This window comes from Staurois parvus, unplaced genomic scaffold (genome assembly GCF_062004578.1).
Source record: "Staurois parvus isolate SC_StPar_1 unplaced genomic scaffold, SC_StPar_1.0 ptg000291l, whole genome shotgun sequence".
NCBI lineage: Eukaryota > Metazoa > Chordata > Amphibia > Anura > Ranidae > Staurois > Staurois parvus.
The window spans coordinates 4012137-4032160 of NW_028318087.1; the positions used below are offsets into that span (position 1 = coordinate 4012137).

General features: G+C 42.9%; 1 protein-coding gene across 18 annotated transcripts in view; it reads right to left on the reverse strand.

Moving 5' to 3' along the window:
- Positions 1–20024, reverse strand: part of ZMIZ1 (zinc finger MIZ-type containing 1) — a 470001-nt gene that overhangs the window by 63651 nt on the left and 386326 nt on the right. For 14 of the 18 annotated variants that reach the window (XM_089682518.1, XM_089682525.1, XM_089682519.1 and 11 more), the window contains 5 exons: positions 2947–3091; positions 2612–2726; positions 1388–1605; positions 910–1108; positions 175–462 (listed from right to left, as the gene is read on the reverse strand). In XM_089682518.1, the coding sequence (XP_089538644.1) occupies positions 175–462; positions 910–1108; positions 1388–1605; positions 2612–2726; positions 2947–3091 (965 nt within the window). Of the gene's footprint in view, positions 1–174; positions 463–909; positions 1109–1387; positions 1606–2611; positions 2727–2946; positions 3092–3261; positions 3419–3524; positions 3626–5864; positions 5888–20024 lie in introns of those variants that run through there. The other 4 variants (XM_089682532.1, XM_089682531.1, XM_089682533.1 and 1 more) reach the window with 4 other exon arrangements.

Below are 20024 nucleotides of genomic sequence, written 5' to 3' on the forward strand. Positions count from 1 at the left end.
ATATAAAAAACCTTTTTGATGAACAGACTTTTTGGAAGGAGAAATGGGCAGTGAGCTTGTACCTTTGTAAACCTTTATACACCAGTATTAGACAATCTCTCAGAAACAATTTTTTTCCAGAAAATGATTATGCATGTTATGAATATGACACACAGAAAAATCTTCACTGCTCACCTCTCCTGGGTACGGCCTTTTAATGCCCTGCATGGGCAACGACTGAGGTCTGGGGCCAGGGTAGCTTTGCTGAGGCATCCTTTGGCCATGTGAGCTGAAAGGGTTCATGCCAGGCCGAGGCTGATTCATTCCCATTGGTGGGCCACTCATATTGGAAGGTGCCATGTTGGGACCCATCCCAGCTGGGTTCATACTCCCTGACATAGCAGAGGGCACTCGTGGGCCAGGCTGGTTCATGAACTGACTGTTGTAGGCCTGGGCAGGACCCATCTGGAAAGAGGAACACACCTTCAACAAAAGAAAGAGAAAAGAGTAAAATGCGACATGCATGTCTGACAGAGGTAAGCAGCAAGGGAGGAAAGGTATTGAGGTATGAAAGGGGAGGAGTACAAGGAATGTCGCATTTTTAAAGAGCAAACAACACATTTACGGATGTCAATTAATACTGGCAGTCTGGCACACATCTGCAGAGAACTACAGCAAACATCATGAAATACACATTCATAGATTACTTTGGGTATGTCAACTTTTTATGCTGAAAAAAGTGGAGTTGACTTGAGTAGTTTTTACTAGAAGAGGAATTGAACAAATGGTTCAGCAACACATTTATTCTAATTTTTTTTTTTTTTTTCAAATGAAAGCTACTCAAAAATTAAAATACACATATACACAAATTTTCATAGCCAACATACAGAAGGAAAAAACAGCATAAAACAAACAGCAAAAAAAACTCACTGGGCCGTACTGGTTCATGTCCTTATTCTGAGTTTCCTGCAGCGCTGCCACTGTGGCAGTTGCTGTAGCGGTAGCAGTAGCAGCTGCAGCAGCAACAGCAGCTGCAGCAGCCGCCGCTGCTGGCTGGGTGAAATCTGAAGGTGGTCGCGTATGAGGTGGGATGCCCATTCCAGAAGGGTTATTGGGTCCACCAGGATAGCTGGGAAAAGACAGGTTACTTAAATTTTTTAGGAAAATAAGACACGAAAACAACTAATGTTCCATAAACCAACATTATAAGGCTGAATATATTTCATGTACAAGGCTACACAGTCTATAAAAAAACAGAAAAGGCTGGAAGGAAGTGATCTCATGTTTACAAGTAATCTTCAATATATTAGTGTGTTGTTTTCTAATGACAATTAGGGTAGAGCAACAGACGTTGGTCAGAAAGTTGTCTGATAGCGCATCATTTCAGCAGTACAATCTAAGTTCTTACCTTCCCGCAAATCCTCCTCCCCCCGGATAATTTGGACGTCCGTACATGCTTTGTTGCATATAGGGCTGGTTGGATGCGCCTTTTGTGGGAAATTGCTGTTGTTGCCCAGCAAACTGAGGAGAATTCATGCCAGCACTATTGCTGTTCATGCCAGATGCCATGGGGTTGCCAGCAGGATTCAAAGGATTGTTTGCATTAACCATTGGGTTTCCCAGAACCTAGGAAAAATAAACAAGTGAACATATATTGTTGATACTTGAAATAAAATATACATGGATAAAAGATCAAATCACAATCTAGCCTGAAGTCATAGCAACAACATTAGCGTCTTATAATGTGATTTTGTCAGAAATGTAGCAATATATACACATTGATTGATTTACACTAAAGTTGTAATATTTAACTTCTAACATTTTTTGATACAATATCCTTTGCATTTCTGAACACAGAAACAGAGATAACAGGTGTGACTGGGTCTGTTTTCTAGCAGTGCTGCTGGCATCCCTGTGTTTCATGACCCACTCCTCTATTACTATTCATGAGAAGGCCATCACCCACAAAGGGCACTATGGTTCCTGATCCCTACCTACTTAACCCAGAACAATTTCTATTTCAAAGTATACTTTTTACATATCACCTTTTAATACAGGAACTAAAGCAAAAACATAAAGCGCTTAAAAAGAAAAATGTTTTCATGTATAGGCATACCTTTAGTCCTAACAGAAATCCTAACCCTAGCCCTGGTTCTCATTCAACCTACAATAAGTCAGGTGATTGACAGTTTGATCAAAACAAAACCAAATTCTGCCACAGGTCGCTGCATGTTTTTCTCTCTGCCTTACTTAACAAGCCTGTATGTACTCTAAACTATTTATTTTTCCCTTTTTGGGAGGCGTTCACAACATAGCTAAAATATACTAGTTTACACAAATATTAAATTCCAACTCCACGCAAAATGTTTTAAACTGTGGATTGAAAGGAATGGATAACCCTCGGTCATGCTTTTACTAATTTCTGTGTCTCAACTAGAGACTTGCCCACTTTCCATTGAAGACAGACAGTAATAAAATCTAGATAGAGTTGTAACCCATCTCTGTCTGATTTTAGAAATGTTCATACTGTGTGTATCTTTCTTGAAGCAATCTGTAAAATGCCCCTAAAGCTTCCCCACTATTTACAAAGTAAAAAAAGCAAGTATTTCCTTATCGGAAGTGGTAAACTTACCTGACTCTGCGATGTGTTTGTGACCCCCCAAACCGTAGTAACCACTGAAAGAGAACCTGGGGGCTGACTTGCGTTTTGTTGCCAAGGGACAGAATCATAAGGGAAAGATCCATCACTGTGAAATAATAGATGAACAATGAAGTACCCTGTCTCCAAAGTGGAAAAACCATTACCTGTCCAAGTTTATGGAAAGTTCCACATTAGTCAAACAAATAAGACAGAGTTCTGAATGTATGTGTAAGCATGTAAGTAGGTTATCAACTATTATTTGAGGTTTTTTTTGTCTACAGTTGTCATGCATGCAAAATCACCGAGATATTTAGATGTCTACGTACCTGTGGGACAGGGATGGTTTCATAGAGGTCAAAGAATTCATGGGGGGCTGCATGGGGAGTTTCCCTGGAGGGTCACTTTGTCTGCTCTTCTGGTGACGTAGAAGGAGAAGCCTTCCCAGCTCTTCACACCACGATGAAAGGAGGGCTAGAAAAGGGTAGAGTTATTCTTTAATTTACCATATAAATAAGATTAAAAAGTACATAACAGCCTCTTATATTAGGTTTACTCTTTGAGCTCTAAAACAACAAGTTAAGAAATGCTGTATTAACTGCCCCATATACTTCATTAAATGCAACTTTGGATAGAAGACGTACATAGCAGTGAAGTGCAATAATGTCACTAGTTCCAATTTTTCCTGTCTAATGGAAAAAAGCCAAAGCCAAAATCATATTTCCATCTTGTCCAGTGATAAAGCTGCTACCACAGCACTCTCTGGCATCCCACAGATTTACAGCTAGCATTACAGTGCATTGTGTCATCCATCTTTTTGTGTTTAAAAATAAGTAATACAGGAGGGGAATAAAGGGATGGAGAGAAGCTAAGGGCTCAGCATGATACATGTGCCTCTAAAACGTACAGACAAAAAACAGACGGCTAACAGGACCATAGCAGACACTGGGGAGCGCACGCACACGCCTCCGTAGTGTCACACTTGCTGCCTCTTCCCTGCAGGCTGAAAGGCAGCAGCACAGCATACACAGCAACAATGACAATGATGTAGTCTAACAGAAGGGGAGTGGCGTACATTGCTACAGAACAGATATAGAGATCATACTACAGATGTCAATCCCCACCGGCTGCAATTCAAAGACTATGCACGTATTCCACGCTACTCTTTCACTGCCGGCAGAAGGTTGTTTTGCGATCATTTAGGAAGGCAGATCACACAAACCAAAAAAGTGAATATGCATCTATCTAGCTTTTTTTTCTTTATTACGGGGACATTGCATTTATAATGCTCATAGCTACTCTACTTGCTAAATGTCATTAGCATAAAAAGGCATATAGAAGGAATTCTGGATTTTCTACTACCAGACTGGCAAAAAAAATGAATCAAAATGCTATAAATGGTTTACAGGTTTTGCTAAGTGATGATGTATTTATCGCAGAAGCACATCACAAACAATCCACTAGAGGGCATAGTGTCATAGGACTGAAAACCACTTGTGTATAGTTTGCGCACACACCTGGATGTAGGCAATACATGCATTTTACTATTTACAGTTTGCAGACTTACAAAGTTCAAAGTGAGCCCCTGTGGCTAAAATAATCATATCTGTTTTGCCCTCAACACACAAGCAGATTTTTTTTAGCAGTTTAGAAATTGCATAGAAAATAATCATTATGGAGCTGTGAACAGGACAAATGGTGTTAACACGGCTTTTTTTTCAAACAAAAAACAAATACAAAATAGCAGCTATCACTGCCAATCACACAAGCAAACCAAGAAAAACAGCCACAAATACACTAGCAAACCTCCTGTACTCTATACTAAACACTGTTTGGTATCATCCCTCTACAGCAGGGATCTCCAAACTTTACAAAATGAGGGGCCTGTTTACTGTCCTTGAAATAGAAGTAAAACAAATACAAAGTGCCTTTGGTTAATAGGTATTAATGGGAGGAATAGTGTCTCATCATTGGCATTAGGGGGAGGAATAGTGTCTCATCATTGGTATTAGGAGGAGGAATAGTGCCTCATCATTGGTATTAGGGGGAGGAATAGTGCCTCATCATTGGTATTAGGGGGAGGAATAGTGCCTCATCATTGGTATTAATAGGAGGAATAGTGCCTCATCATTGGTATTAATAGGAGGAATAGTGCCTCATCATTGGTATTAGGGGGAGGAATAGTGCCTCATCATTGGTATTAGGGGGAGGAATAGTGCCTCATCATTGGTATTAATAGGAGGAATAGTGCCTCATCATTGGTATTAATAGGAGGAATAGTGCATCATCATTGGTATTAGTGGGAGGAATAGGTTCTCATCAGTGTTGTTCCAGCATTAGGAACAAGTACATGCTTCTAGGGAAAGCAATCCAATCTGTCAGCTGTGTGAACTCTCAGTGCAGGTCTGATGGTTAGGTTGTGCTAACACCAGCAGCTGCGGAAGTGGAATGTGACCGTGTGTAGAAAGCAGGCAAAGCTAAATCATATATGAAAAACTATTGGATTTTCTCTGTCACTAAATAGTCATCATATAAATAAGGTGATGCTGATCAAGGATATACACATGCATACCTCGCAAGGAAACCGTTTTAGTTTGTTTTGTTTTTTAAATTTGATTTCTGTGCCTCAATGTCAATGAATTATGGCTAATGAAATAAAAAAGATAAATTAATGTAATTATATGATTGATAGATGTACGTTTTACAAAAAAAATCTGCCTATACTAATTTCCATTTGTGGGCTTCTTTTTCTGTTTGTAGAAGTATCGTAGCCCCATATAGGACACCCATACATATGCAGGTTTCTGCACACAGACATATCACTGGGTGAACAGTGATCATGATGTTGAATAAATGGGGTTTTATATTCCTGTGTATATTCCGGTACCTACAAATATTACTAGAGCAGGGTTTGTAATACACATGTTGTGATTATGTACAGTCGTAATAACATATAAAATGTGTTTCTTCTTGAAAAGAGATAATTGGGGAAAAAAACAGTTTTTAATGAGTTACAGAGCCTGGAAATACATTAGAGGCTGTCACATGGTACATTATGAACTGTCAAAGCATACATGTATTAAGTTAAATAAAAAACAAATCCTTCCACTCCATCTCTTGGTTATACATGGCATTGCTTACAGCTGGTAATTAGCATGTCAGGAATGAGTTAAAGCTGCTTAGTACAAGAGAAAGGTGGGGGGGGTCACACTTCCCATCTCCCCTCCCCCTCCTGCTGTATGCTTACAGAAGCTGACTGCATACTCCAAAGCTTCAAGCTGGGTGGATATACGTGAGAGATGGGTATACAGCCGACTCCTCTCTGTACACCATATGGCTGATTAACTTGTACTGTGGCTGCATGAAACCAAGCCTCTCCTTTACACAGCCACTATAAATAGATGTGGCAAGGGGCAGAAAGAGGCCTCTTATGGGGGCATGCCCCTTACAAAACCTGTTCATTGCATGATGGAAGGACAGCTCTACACCACAGGCTCACTATTATTTTCTGCCTGGACACATATGACTCCATTGTACACTGATCATCAGGGGCCTGTTTCATTAATAACACAGAAAGATCCATAACTTCATTTAATTTACAACTCTAAAAAAAAAAAAATCCATCTAAATGCCTAAATGCCCAACGCTAGTATTCTGGGGGCTAATAGTGGTTAGTGAAGACCATAACCAGCATTTCATTGTCCCCTTTGAACAGCGCTTCTCCTGCTGTCTAATTTAAAGTGTATGTTACCCCATTTCATATTCCTGATTTGTCTGTTGTACCATTTACTTGGGTTAGAAAGTATCCTGTGCTTTTTCCATTGCTTACATTTACTAGGTAAATGCCTAGTGATCCTGCCAGTCCCTATGCCTTCCTATCTCAAACTGACCACACTAGGTATAAAAGATGACATTCATCCCAGCAATGTCAGTTTTAAGGCTGTGCTGGGAGCACAGCCTTTCTGTCCTCCAATGACAAAGACTTGTGCTGACATACACCCCTGCACAGCTCTTCACTGAGAATATCAATTTACTGCTGTTATTCTGTCTGCAGCTGATACACCCCCTGCAGTCTCCACCTCTTAAAGTCCCTTATGTAGCTGAGAACAAAAGTAATGTGAACATCCACAGAAAAGGAAAAAAAAAATATTTATAATTTTCTCTTTAACCACTTGCCCTCCAGAGGATTTACACCCCTTCCTGACCAGGCCATTTCTTGAAATACGGCGCTGCATTATTTTAACTGACAACTGCACGGTCAAGCAACGCTGTACATAAACAAAATGTGTGTCCTTTTTTTCCCACAAATAGAGCTTTCTTTTGGTGGTATTTGATGACCTCTGTGGTTTTTATTTTTTGCTCTATAAACAAATAGACCAACAATTTAAAAAAAAAAAAACACAATATTTTTGGACTTTTTGCTATAAAACATATCCAGTAAAAATTTTTAAAAAAATCAAATTTCATCATAAATTTTGGCCAAAATGTATTCTGCTACATGTCTAGGCTAAAAAAATCCCAATACATGTAAATTAATTGGTTTACATGAAAGTTATATATACTGGAATTAAAAAAAAAAACATTTTTAATACTAGTAATGGCGGCGATCGGCGACTTATAGCAGGACTGCGGCGGGCATTCTGACACTGGGGAGAACTGACTAACTGCCACCGCAATGACACTAATACACTGATCGGTGCTAATAAAAAGCATTGACACTGTACAAATGACACTGGGCAGGAAGGGGTTAACATTTGGGGCAATCAAACGGTTAACTGTGTGCTATTTTGCTGTGTGTGTGTATTTCTCTGCTGTGTAGAGAAATACACAGCAGCCTGTTACTGCTGGCAGGAGAGAGACCTGTGTTGTTTACACACAGGTCTCTCCCCATCACTGTTTCTCAGTGACCGACGGGTGCTGTTGAAGAATCTCCAGCCGGGACCCAGTGATTGACATCTGTAGCCGCCAATGTCACTGCAGGTAGGGCGGCACACGCAGCCCTGCCATCCTGTAGCAGTATTTCTGCTATAGGGCAGCTGGGAAGCGGTTAGTAAATACACACAAACGTTTTTCCTTGCATTTATATTTTAAACAGAATGGGTTGCTTTACAAGGTGAGTGTTCACATATATTTTAACTTATGGTACATAGAGAAAACCAATGTGGGGGTTCCCCAGAAGAGCTACAAACAGCAATAAGAACCCCATCCCTTCCATACGCTATCCAAAATAAAAAAATAAAAGTTTTGATTTTAAAGGGGACATAGAAAAAATATATTTCTGTTGAATAGTTCTAAAGTAGTGGTGCAATACAGAATACAAAATTGGAAAATTACGTACCTCTATATCTGAAGCTTTGTGTGTATGGGTGTAATACATATAATAAAGGGAGGGAGTTACTTTAATATACATTAGGTAGATGTATTTAATGTCAGCCCATGTGTCCGATACAAACAATATAAGGTGACAACAAGTTTTATAATTTTCTTCATTTTTTCACTTTTAGCAAAAGCAGACAGATATTAAAGACCCAGATAAACAAATAATATAAGTAAACTCACAGTTTGAACATTTCAAGCATTCCCTTCAATAAATAGGCTACTTCCACCTTTATTGGGAGCAAAAAGGAGTAGCAGTCAGCCCATGTGTAGTTGAAGAGTTATATAAATCATGTCCCTGTACAGTTTCTCTATGTAGAAGGGTGAAGTATTAACAGTACCACTGTCAGCATCAGGCAAGTATTGTGGTGGATCCTGCACTCATTTGTCTTATGTAAAATGGGAATGTTCCTACTAAATAAAGCACCTCACTATTGAGTCACTACTAAGGAAAGCTTTTACCTTTCCAGAGCTTCCCCACTGCACCATCCCTGCTGGGGGCCCCTCAAATTCCTATGCAAGTTGAAATTCTGGAAGTCTATTATAAACCAGGCTAAGCAAGTCTGCCCCTCCTGCCCCAATTAGAACATGCTTGAGCCTAGTGGTTTGTTAATCGTGCACTGAATTGTCAGGGGCAAGAGCATATCCCATGTGTTCCTCCATAACCAGAAGTACCAGCTTTTGTTCTGGAGCTTTAGAAAATGGTCGGGTACTAGGAGTAAACACCAGATGGTACTTACTACTAGACTGCAGCATGACTTTTAAAAATGAGGATTTTTCAAAATGTTAATTTTCCTCGGTGAGAAATAGAAACATTGGAAGTGCTTGTGTTACCATTTATTCCTATGAGCTCGCAAAATATGTTACTGTATTAAAAATTACAATATTTTGCTGACAAAAGTTTTACTGAGCACATCATACATTTTGGACAAAATAACCACTAACCAGATGTACACAGGCCATAGAACAGGGAAGAAAGTAACCTTCCCAAGGTCATAAAGACACAGCACTGGGATTTGAGCTGTGATCTCTAAAAACAACTTTTTCACTTTTTATCATTTAGTCTTCTTTGCTGCTAAGCTTTTTTTTATCTTGAAAGCAACACAGAATCAAGACAAAAGTCACTGGTAAACATATCGGGGTATGTGCACTCAATATTTCCCTGTTTAGAAGTGAGCACCAGAACTTGCTGTACTAAAACGTAAAACCCTGCTCTCAGTAAAGGTATGCTGCATGGATTGGACACTGCACCCAAATGTAAAAAGGAAAATAAAGGCAGAGACTGGAGAAGCAAACTCAGATATTCATCAACCAGATACTGGATTGGGAATCTTTCCATCTACAGCAAGCATAGAACAGAACTACTACTGTTATTACCAACTAATCCATGAATTGATCTGTTCTATTAAACATTAAAAATAAGTTCACATTTTGACCAAAAATATTAAATGCATTGTTTTTGCAGTTAAACAAAAATGTGCATCTATTATTTTTTGTTGCAGGAGCTTGTACATCATTGAAGCAGCGATCAGCAGATCGCTGGTGCCATGCAAGTCCCCTGCAGGCCTGTCAGTATATCTGTTTACCCATACAGGATGTACAGGCAAGCAGATATACTGACAGGAAGATTGAAGGAACTACCACGACGCTGTGGAGTTAATTGAGAACTACAAGCTGATAGCCGCTAAGGCTGTTGGGACTTGTAGCTCATTTATTCATAGAACACTGTATGAATATGCGGCCTTGTGGGCGGAGCCCCGTGTGGTCATGCTGTTTTTAAAATTGACAGCTAGTATGGGGGACTTCTCACTAACAAAAACGGTGAATGTTATGCCTAGAAGTAAGTATTACAAGACCTGCTACTGATGTATGGACATCAGACATTCCCAGCAGAAAGTGTGAGAATGGGCTGTATAGTACTTGCGCATATTCATGCATAAACATTTTTCTAGCTTTTTTTTTAAATCAAGGGAAGGTGGCATATTTTCGGGTATAGGCAGGTACAAATAATGATCGACAAGGCAGATTTGTGTAATCTTTTTTTTACTGATATATACACAGCAAAAATGGACGTGTCTGTGTGTACAGATCCATTAAAACAATGCACTGAATTTAGATCAGTGAAGAAAATTGCCTAAAAACAAGGTGTTTTTAGGTGTCCTGTATGCAAGAGCCCTTACTAGTCAGTAATATTCTATTGTGGCCTTTTCTGATTTGGTTGAACTTTGTTACTTTGGGCTAATTTTTCCTGACTTAATGGCTAAAGGGAATTGATTATGAAAGAATAATGGCGTATGCCATTGCTGAAATCTCCTTTTAAAGCGGTTCTTCGTCCTGAAAAAAAAATTAAAATCAGCAGCTACAAATACTGTAGACTGTCCTCATCCAAGCCAACTCTTTGGCCATCTTTGGGTCCAGGTGCTGGCATGTTTACTTTGGGAAGCCGGCTGTAACTGCTTGCGGCTTCACATCTAGCTAGTATGGAGATAAGGAATTCTGACACTTCTAAGGGCACTTTCACAGTGATGCAGTGTGGTTTTCCTGCAGCACGGGTGCAGCGCAGTATACCCGGGGTTTTCATGTGGGTTAGTTGCGCTATGCCATACACTGTTACATCTGGCAATTTGAGTGTGTTTCCTGAAAGCACACAAAATCCCTGCATGCAGGACTTTTGGTGAGCTTTCAGAAAAAGCACAAAACCTCACAATGTACATCACAATGTAAATCTAAGGCAAAGTGCAGGTAGCCTAAATGAAAACCCCGGGAACACTGTGCTGCAGAAAAACCTCTTGGCATCACTGTGAAAGTGCCCTAAAGCTTATTTATAGCATGCCAGTACTAGATCTGTGATTCAAAAGTACTCAAAAAGTCAGAGACAGCCAGGCAAGATCATTTCCAGAAGGCAGTCAGAATTGGCAGCAGCCCTCTGCTGACATATTCATTCTTAATTCCAACTACTGTCCAGTGAGAGTGCCTTTACTAATCACTGAGGCTGCCTGGTTGGAAGATGGAGTGGGAAATGGCAAGGCTAGTCAAGAAGACAGGCAGCACTTTCACTGTGCAATTTGGTGGCACATTAGCCCATTTAGGCCTAAAAGGATCACTGATCCAGATAATCATTAGATCAAGAAACAAACAGATGTGGACTCATTTTGCTAGCAAGTCAGAGTCAACAGAGCAGCATTTGATCATATGTGTGGTCAAAGCAAGACCCTGAGGTCAAATATAAGCAGGGCAATCTTAGACATTCAGCCAAGAGGTCATCTGGATTGTCATAAGTAATACACTGATCGTTAATTAAGAAAACACTGACCACAAAAAAAAAAAAAAAAAACGTACTTAAATCTTAAAAAAGAAAAGAAATCACTTGACAGAGATCAGACGCTGTTATTGTACATCAGGGTTTATACTTCATAACAAATGGCACCTAAAGAATGGCAAATGCAAGTTCGCTAGGATTTACAGAAATTATATATAGAAAGTGAGCACTGACTGCGGTTACTGTTTGTTTCAATGGATCCTACAGTTCCTAAATCTAGTATGTATGACTATCTCAAGTCTATGTCCACAAAATAGAACTGTGCCCAGGCTATGATTAATCAAATATTTACATATTCTTAAAAGAAGTATGGGCTTCCCCCCCAGTTATACTTACCTAGGTGGGTACACCACTCTGTTCTGCCCCCCCACCACGCTCACTGGAGAGCTTGGCTGTGGAGGGGGAGGGAGTGGCTAGCTCAGGCTCTCAGCAAATAGCTGAGAGGCTAAACCAGGTGCCTCTCCAGACTCTTTAAAGTTGGGATCTTTCCCCAGCTTGGATTGGCTAAGTGACTTCAGCCCACTGTCAGCTGAAAACGGGTCACAGGAGTGCAGAATGATCTACACTCCTGTAATCCACAGGAGAAGTCCAGCGATGTTCTCCCCCGCGCCATCCCTTCTCTCCTCCAAGGTGCCGGCATCTCAACTGTCGTGCTGCGCCTCCAAATTGATGAAGCAGTCTTCTGGGACCTGTGAAATTTCCCAGGAGACTGTGGAAGGGAGGAGGGGGCCGAACTTCCGGCTCACTAAGCCGCAGCGAACTGAGCCGGAAGTGGGAGCGAGTACTAGTCAAAAACAGGTATCCACTTCCCCCTCCTCCTCAAAAGGGGCCAAATATGGCAGTGGAGAGGGGGAGAAGGCAAATAGGCGGGGCTTCCGCTTTTGAGAGGAATTCCGCTTTAAGTGTGGTCAGCTGCCATTATCAGCCCATTCAGCAATACACAACAAGCAATTTTAACCCCAGAATTAGCTGAATATGAGCACATTGCAGTTTGCGGTGAACAAAACATAACCCAAAGAATATCAAGTAACATATTATTTATCACAACTGTTAATATATCTTGAATATTCAATTCTCTGCATCCAAAAACATCATAATGCTTCTTTGTACATTTTCCTATATTGATCAAGTTGTATTTCATGTGCTTTGGTAGAAAAGAATGGAGAGTAAAGTTGCTATCCTTCCTGCAGTCCAGCAATTAACAGGTTAATACCTGGCTACTATTGACAGGGAGACCAATTAGGTCATGAAACAAAAGGAAGACAGGAGAATGTCCCAGGTGACATGCAAAGTGCCTCAGATGGCTCCTCTAGGCCTGGTTGGCAGGCCATGGAATTGATTGTTAGATGGATAATACAGCAAAGACCAGAAATAACATCCACCTACAGAGGATGGGGGGGGGGGGGGGGGGGTACAAATGCAGCAGTCATGTGCAGGGGTGGGAGGACACGAGGCGATGTACACTTTATTCTAATGTCCTTTGCTTGTGCTGTGCAGTGATATATACGATGAAAGAAATTGGTCATTTAAAACTGAAATGTGCTGCATTAGACAATAGTGAACGTCTGTATTTGACTGCACTGAATCATAACATTTAAAGTACACACAGAAGCAGATGACAGAAAGGCTTTTATTGTATATGAATATCCTCAGTAAATGTATCCAACAGCTCACTAACAAATCAGAAAATCATCTACATGAACGATAAATGAAATCAGTGTGTCAGGATGTCACCACCCGCATTCCTTTGCGTCAGGCACAATGCTTGGATTCCACAATAATGTTCGGGTGCAGATTAACTACTGTTTTTTTCTTTACTGATCTATTTAAAAAAATGCCCCTTTTATCACATCAAGAAGCCAAAGAAAAGGAGGAGGAAAAAAAAAAACCGCCCAGCTCAGACATGTGTCACTAGTTTAAAAATAGAAGCTAGCATCCTCAGGGGAACAGAGTGACACAGAGACAGGAGAGGAGATGCTCTATGAAAATGACTCACTCTCATCCTCCAGTAGACAGGACTATGTGTGCAGGAAAGGGAACTATTATTACTTATTAGATGATGCCTCCATCCCCTCACATTACTCCCTGGAAACACCAGATAAAGAAAAGTGGAGATGCTACCCATGGCAAGCAGCCAGATTTCAGATGTCATTTTACAGAGAAAATTAAAGAGAGCCTGTCACCAACTTAAAAAAGCAGATAGAAGCACAGAAAAATCAAGTGTTATTAAAGCTTACTTGAAGCATTTTTCTTTTCCAATAATAATTTTTTTTATTCACTTACAATGTGCCTTTGAAGTTGCTAACATATTTTACCAATTCCCTAGTACAGCCCCTCCATCTTCCTAGGAGCACTTAATTACTGTCTGTGCTGAATCAGGTCCCCTGCCCCTCCCCCACCTCAACAAATAAACCATTAAGTAGGTTAGAGGAATACTACAGACCAGGGGTGAGCAAACCTGGAGAGGTGGAGGTCAACCTAACAACATAGATCAAAAATCACCAAGGTGCAGAGCATTTTTAAATAACCTAGAAGGGCCCCTTTTAAAATAGGAAGGGTTTGAAGATTTCAAAAGCCAGTATTATGTAACAGATTGCTGGTGTGAGGAGTACTTAATACATGAGTTCAGAGGTAAGAAGAACTGCAGAGTTCATAGATTGGTATTATGTAATGCAGAGATTGGTATTATGGGATGCATAGTGCAGGAGTCAGGAGTAAAGTTGGTCATACCTAACTGATTCATCTATCCACACTATACAAAAGTGAATGAACAAATCTCCCACTGTAGCTAGATACAGTGAAGCAGAGTGAGGCAGGACCTCCTACGTCCCCCCCCCCTCAGCTGTCTCATTTGACATGCCAGAGCCTAGGAATTCCCTCAGCTCTGCATTCAAGTTGCCATTGTGATCCAAGAGATGGCAGGCAGATATAAGAGCTGGTGGCATAGCAGGGGTCGCCATCTACCTATCACATGACTGCAATCAACAGGTAGTCTACCTCGCTATAGAGTGTCACTTAAGTAATAGCTCTGAGAATGACCCGGCCGCTAATATCACTCCCAAGATGGCAGTGCCCAGCAATAGTCTCAGGGCTTTTGGATGAAGGATTTTACAGCTAAATAACAAGGCTTCAATAATACAGTAATCCTATTGGAACATTGTTATTAAAATGAACATTCTGGCGACAGAGACCCTTACAAAATAGAAGGCTGGGATTAATGGGCTGCTAGGTACAACATTCACACCTTTTTTGTCCTCATCAAATTATAGAAACCTAACACTGAGCACTGGGTGTGTAAAAAGGGAATCTTTTAAGATTTGTCTAGTTCATTAGTACACAGAAGTCCTTGGAGAACTGATTTTAGGATACTCCGCTTACATTACATGAAAGTTGTCTAGGGTGATGATTGGTGTGTCTATAGGTTGCTTATATGGTCAGAGGTCAGCCTTGGAAAACACATTCAGATGTGTTCTCCCAAGGCCCACAGCGTGTCTACAGTGGCTCAGAGAGTTCATATCACACAGTCCTGTGTACCCAAAAGCTGCAAGACACCATCCAGCATCAGGTAGGCGTCTTAAAAAGTAAAGCAAAGTGTGAAAGAAAAGTTAAAAAGTGAAAAATTCCTGATAGTGGTCATCACCACCATTGTCATCACCTAGATTTTCACGATAATTAAAGCTGAGCTCCAGTCCTTCCTTCAGTGTTTCAGTTTTACAAGCTCCTCACTTAGTCTGATTTCACTGCACAATGGGGGTTTCTCACAGTGTGCATTAGAAGCTGCAACAAGACAGACAGAGCCTGCCTCATTTCTTGGTTGGAGAATGCACAGCATCTTCTAGCCCTTTCCTCTCCAGCCTGGCCTGGTCACTTCATTCAGTGGATTTCAGTTCTTTCAATCTTAGAGGCTCAGCATCACAAGTGAGCATTACCTAGGGTTGTCTGAGGGCAAATACAGCCTGCCTAGGAACAACCACTCCTCCAGACTGACATCCACCCATCAAGGCATTTAGATATTTGCATAAATTCTCCCAAGGCTCTGCCCGCTGCTTACAGTTGGGTCTCTCAGGTGAGCTCTTAGGGGGGAGGAGGGTGTTGTGATGTTTTCTGGAAGGTATATACAGCACCCTACCAGCCCTTCCAACCAGCCATGACCTGCCTTCATTACATAGAGAAGCATAGAGAACCAATGACAACATCATTAGGTCTAAAATAAGGTATGTAATGAAAATGGAAAGATGGTTTAAAATTGTCATTATCATGCTGCTGAGGGGGCAAAGGAGGAACCAGAGAAGGCTTAAACTTCAGCTTTAATAATTTATCAATATTTGTCAGCTTCTGGAACGCCACAGAGAAGAGCCGTTGTACTTTGACTGTGTGTGATAGCAATGAAAAAAATCTGCATCTGCAATTTACTAAACACTAAGTACCAAAAAAGATAGTAAAGAAAACCAGATATGCTGTGGCAAGGCAAAGCCTGTCAGTGATGACAGTGTAGCTTTCATATGTTACAGAGTTTAATAAAGTAAAACATGCGGTGAGGAAAGGGACATTGTGGCTGCCCATTTTATAATGGGGTCTGAAACCACATACTCCTTTATAGTCAAACATGGTCAGAAATCCAAATCAACGTCACAAAGCTTGCATCTTGCCAGCTTGAAGACAGATTTTCAGAAACCCTGGAAGAAAGCAGACATCACTTTACTTCCTAACAAGATGGACAGAAGTGAATCAATAATTAGTGTTTGTGTGTAAATGGTAAAACAGGAAAAACTTTATTCTCCCAAACTGACCAGCAGCTGCCAGAAAAAGCAGTAATGCTAAAGCTGCCAATAGACTCTGTATTGCCCGTGAAGTTGCACATCTACTTTCTTCACAGCCTATCAGGAATGTTCCTACAACCGCAAATGTTCCTGTTAGAGATGAAGCTGAGCAAAAAAGATGTGAGATGGATGGATTATGAATGACTGCTCTCCAATGTCTATGGCCAACTAAACTAAGGGTAAGACCTCATGTGCACTGAAGCTACTAAACTGACATTTAGGAACAGTTAGGCTTTTTTTCCTGAAGTGCCTGAACTCTTATCTATGTTACCCTATGAACACAGGGAGTTTACAGGCAGCTGAGTTTATTGGCATTTCTCTGAAAGCACCAAAACTGTATTCAGGACAAGGAGTTTACCAGCATTTTTAAATGGCAAAGGCTCCTAAACACGCATAAACGCATCTAAACGCACTTCAGCAATTATTTCAATGAGCAGAATAAGATTCTAGCCAATGAAATAAACTCCCAAACACTAATTGCTGCTAAACTGGTTTGAAAAAAATGCAGCTTAGGTGAGTTTTAATGCTGGTTTTCTTCTGTCAGGAGAAACAGCTTTTACATTAAAGTGGAGCTCCACCCAAAGGGGACATTCCGCTTTAAGGCTTTGTCAGCCACTCCCACTGCGATCACCTTGGCAACTGGAAGTGGAAGTTGTCCTCCCCTCCTCCCTCCCCATAGTCTTCTAGGGCACCTGACAGGTCCCAAAAGACTACGGGACCACCGGCCTCCTGGATCCATACCCCGCTTCCTGGAGGACTTCTCCTCCTGGCTACCCTTCTTCCTCTCCTCTGAGCTACCCACCATAATTCTTGGGGATTTTAACATCCCTGTCAACCTCGACAACCCGGACACAGCCCGTCTCCTCCACCTAACCTCCTCCTTTGCACTTGCACAGTGCATACAATCCACCACCCACTCCGACGGAAATATCCTTGATCTTGTCTTCTCCAACCGATGTGCTCCCCACAACCTCACTAACACCCCCTTCCCTCTCTCTGACCACAACCTGATCACCTTCTCTATCTCCTCGTCCTCCAACGCCTACCCCTCCAAATGTCACACTACTACCAGCCGTAACCTCCGCAACCTTAACCCTGCCTCCCTTCACTCTGCAGCTGATCAACTCCACGACCGCATCCTCCCCCTGTCCTGCCCCGACTTGGCTTTGACCGCCTACAACAATGCGCTCTCAACAGCCCTTGACTCACTAGCGCCTTTAACCACACGCAACACCAGACCCCGACCGCTCCAGCCCTGGCAGACTGATCACACCAAAACCCTCAAACGACAAAGTCGTGCCCTGGAGCGACTATGGCGCAAAACCAAATCCAAACAAGCCTTCACCCGCTACAAATCTGCCTTCCGCACCTACACCTCCTCCCTCCATGCTGCCAAACAGGCCTACTTCTTGACCCTCATCAAGGCCCTCTCCTCCAATCCTCGCCGACTCTTCTCTGCCTTCAACTCTCTACTCTCTCCACCCCCACCTCCACCCAGCACCTCACTCACTGCCCTTGAGATTGCCAATCACTTCAAAAACAAAATTGACACAATTCGCAAGGACATTGCCGCAACTCACACGCCCTCTCAACCTGTCCCCTCTCACACAGCTACCCCCTTATCCCCCCTCCCCCTCGACATAACCCGCAGGGACTTCGTCGCTGCTCAAACTCTCTCCAACCCCCTTCACCCTCACTCAGCTACCCCCTCATCACCCCTCTCCCACGGCCCCACCACTGCTCTGACCTCCTCTTCCACCCCACCCTACATTCCTCATACTGAAGCTCCCCCAACACTCCACACCTTTGACCTTACTACCATCGAGGAAGTCTCCAAGACCCTCTCTGATGCCCGCCTCACCACCTGCCCCCTCGACCCTATCCCCTCACAACTCCTACGACCTTCCTCCTCCTCCATCCTACGCTCCCTCACCCACATCTTCAATCTCTCCCTCTCCTCAGGCACTTTCCCCTCCCCTCTGAAACATGCACACATCACCCCCATACTTAAAAAGCCCTCCCTGGACCCCAATGACCCGAACAACCTCAGACCCATCTCCCTGCTCCCATTTACATCTAAACTCCTCGAGCGCCTAGTCTACACCCGCCTATGCTCTCACCTCAACGACAACAACCTCCTCGATCCCCTACAGTCCGGCTTCCGTCCCCTACACTCCACCGAAACTGCCTTACTCAAACTCTCCAACGACCTGCTAACCGCCAAAGCTAATGGACACTATTCAGTGCTCCTACTCCTTGACCTCTCTGCGGCCTTCGACACAGTCGACCACCCCCTCCTCCTCAAAAAACTACACTCCCTCGGCCTCAGAGATTCTGCTCTCTCCTGGATCTCATCCTACCTGTCACAACGCTCTTTCAGCATTACCTATAATGCTACCACCTCCCCCTCACTCCCCCTCTCTGTTGGGGTCCCTCAAGGCTCTGTCCTTGGGCCCCTTCTCTTCCCCATCTATACCTCCTCCCTTGGCCAACTCATACACTCTCACGGCTTCAACTACCACCTCTATGCCGACGACACACAAATCTATCTCTCAACCCCCCACCTCACCCCCTTGGTCTCATCCCGAATCACACACCTACTGAGCGACATATCAGACTGGATGTCGCTCCACTTCCTTAAATTGAACCTCTCCAAAACCGAGTTTCTTGTCTTCCCCCCAGCCCGGCCACCACCCCCCATTGATTTCTCCGTCACATCCAACAACGCTACCATCAAACCCGCCCTGCAGGCCAGAGTACTGGGTGTCATTCTGGACTCCAACCTATCCTTCCAGCCCCAAGTCCAATCTTTAACAAACTCGTGCAGACTCCACCTCCGCAACATCGCCAAAATCCGCACGTTCCTAACCCCAGAAACCACTAAACAGCTCATCCACTCCCTCATCATATCACGACTCGACTACTGCAACTCCCTCCTCACTGGCCTGCCTCGCCGCTGGCTATCCCCTCTTCAGTCCATCCTGAACACGGCTGCCAGACTCATTCACCTTTCCAACCGCTCTGTCTCCGCCACCCCCCTCTGCCAATCCCTCCACTGGCTTCCGATTGCGCAACGGATCAAATTCAAAATCCTAACGCTGACGTACAAAGCTGTCCACCATACTGCCCCGAACTACATCACTGACCTAATATCCAAGTACCGCCCAGCACGCACACTCCGCTCCTCACAAGACCTCTTTCTCTCTAGTTCCCTGGTCTCCTCCTCCCATGCCCGCCTCCAGGACTTCTCCAGGGTGTCACCCATCCTCTGGAACTCCCTGCCCCAACCCATCAGATTATCACCTACTCTCCTCTCCTTTAGGCGCACCCTGAAAACCCATCTCTTCAGGGAAGCCTACCCCACCCCCTGCTAACTTGCCTCCCTCCTCCACTCTTCCTACCACTCCATCCCCCACAGCTATCTCCTCCTGTGCCACCACCCCCTCCCTCCTAGATTGTAAGCTCGAAAGAGCAGGGCCCTTGATCCCCTCATGTTTTGCATTGTATTGGTATTGTTCTGTCACATGTTCTGTCTCCCTTTGTAATGTACAGCGCTGAGCGAACTATTGGCGCTTTATAAATACTGTATAATAATAATAATAATAATTCAGAAAGTGCAGCACTGAAGCCACAAGCTGTCACAGCCGGATGCCCACACTGAAGATGCCGGCCCTGGGGGCGCAGGAAGGCCAGTGTGAGGATGCCGTGGAATCGAGTTACAGGTGAGTGTGTTTTTAAAAGTCAGCAGCTACAGTTTAAAAAAAACTAAGAAAAATACAGCCTGCTCTGGAAAAAGACAGTGTGGTTATTTTGAAGGCACACAATATGATGACACTTGAAGAAAAATGAGCTGCAAGGTCGAGGTGCCAGAAAGAAGCCTTTACTGCATCAA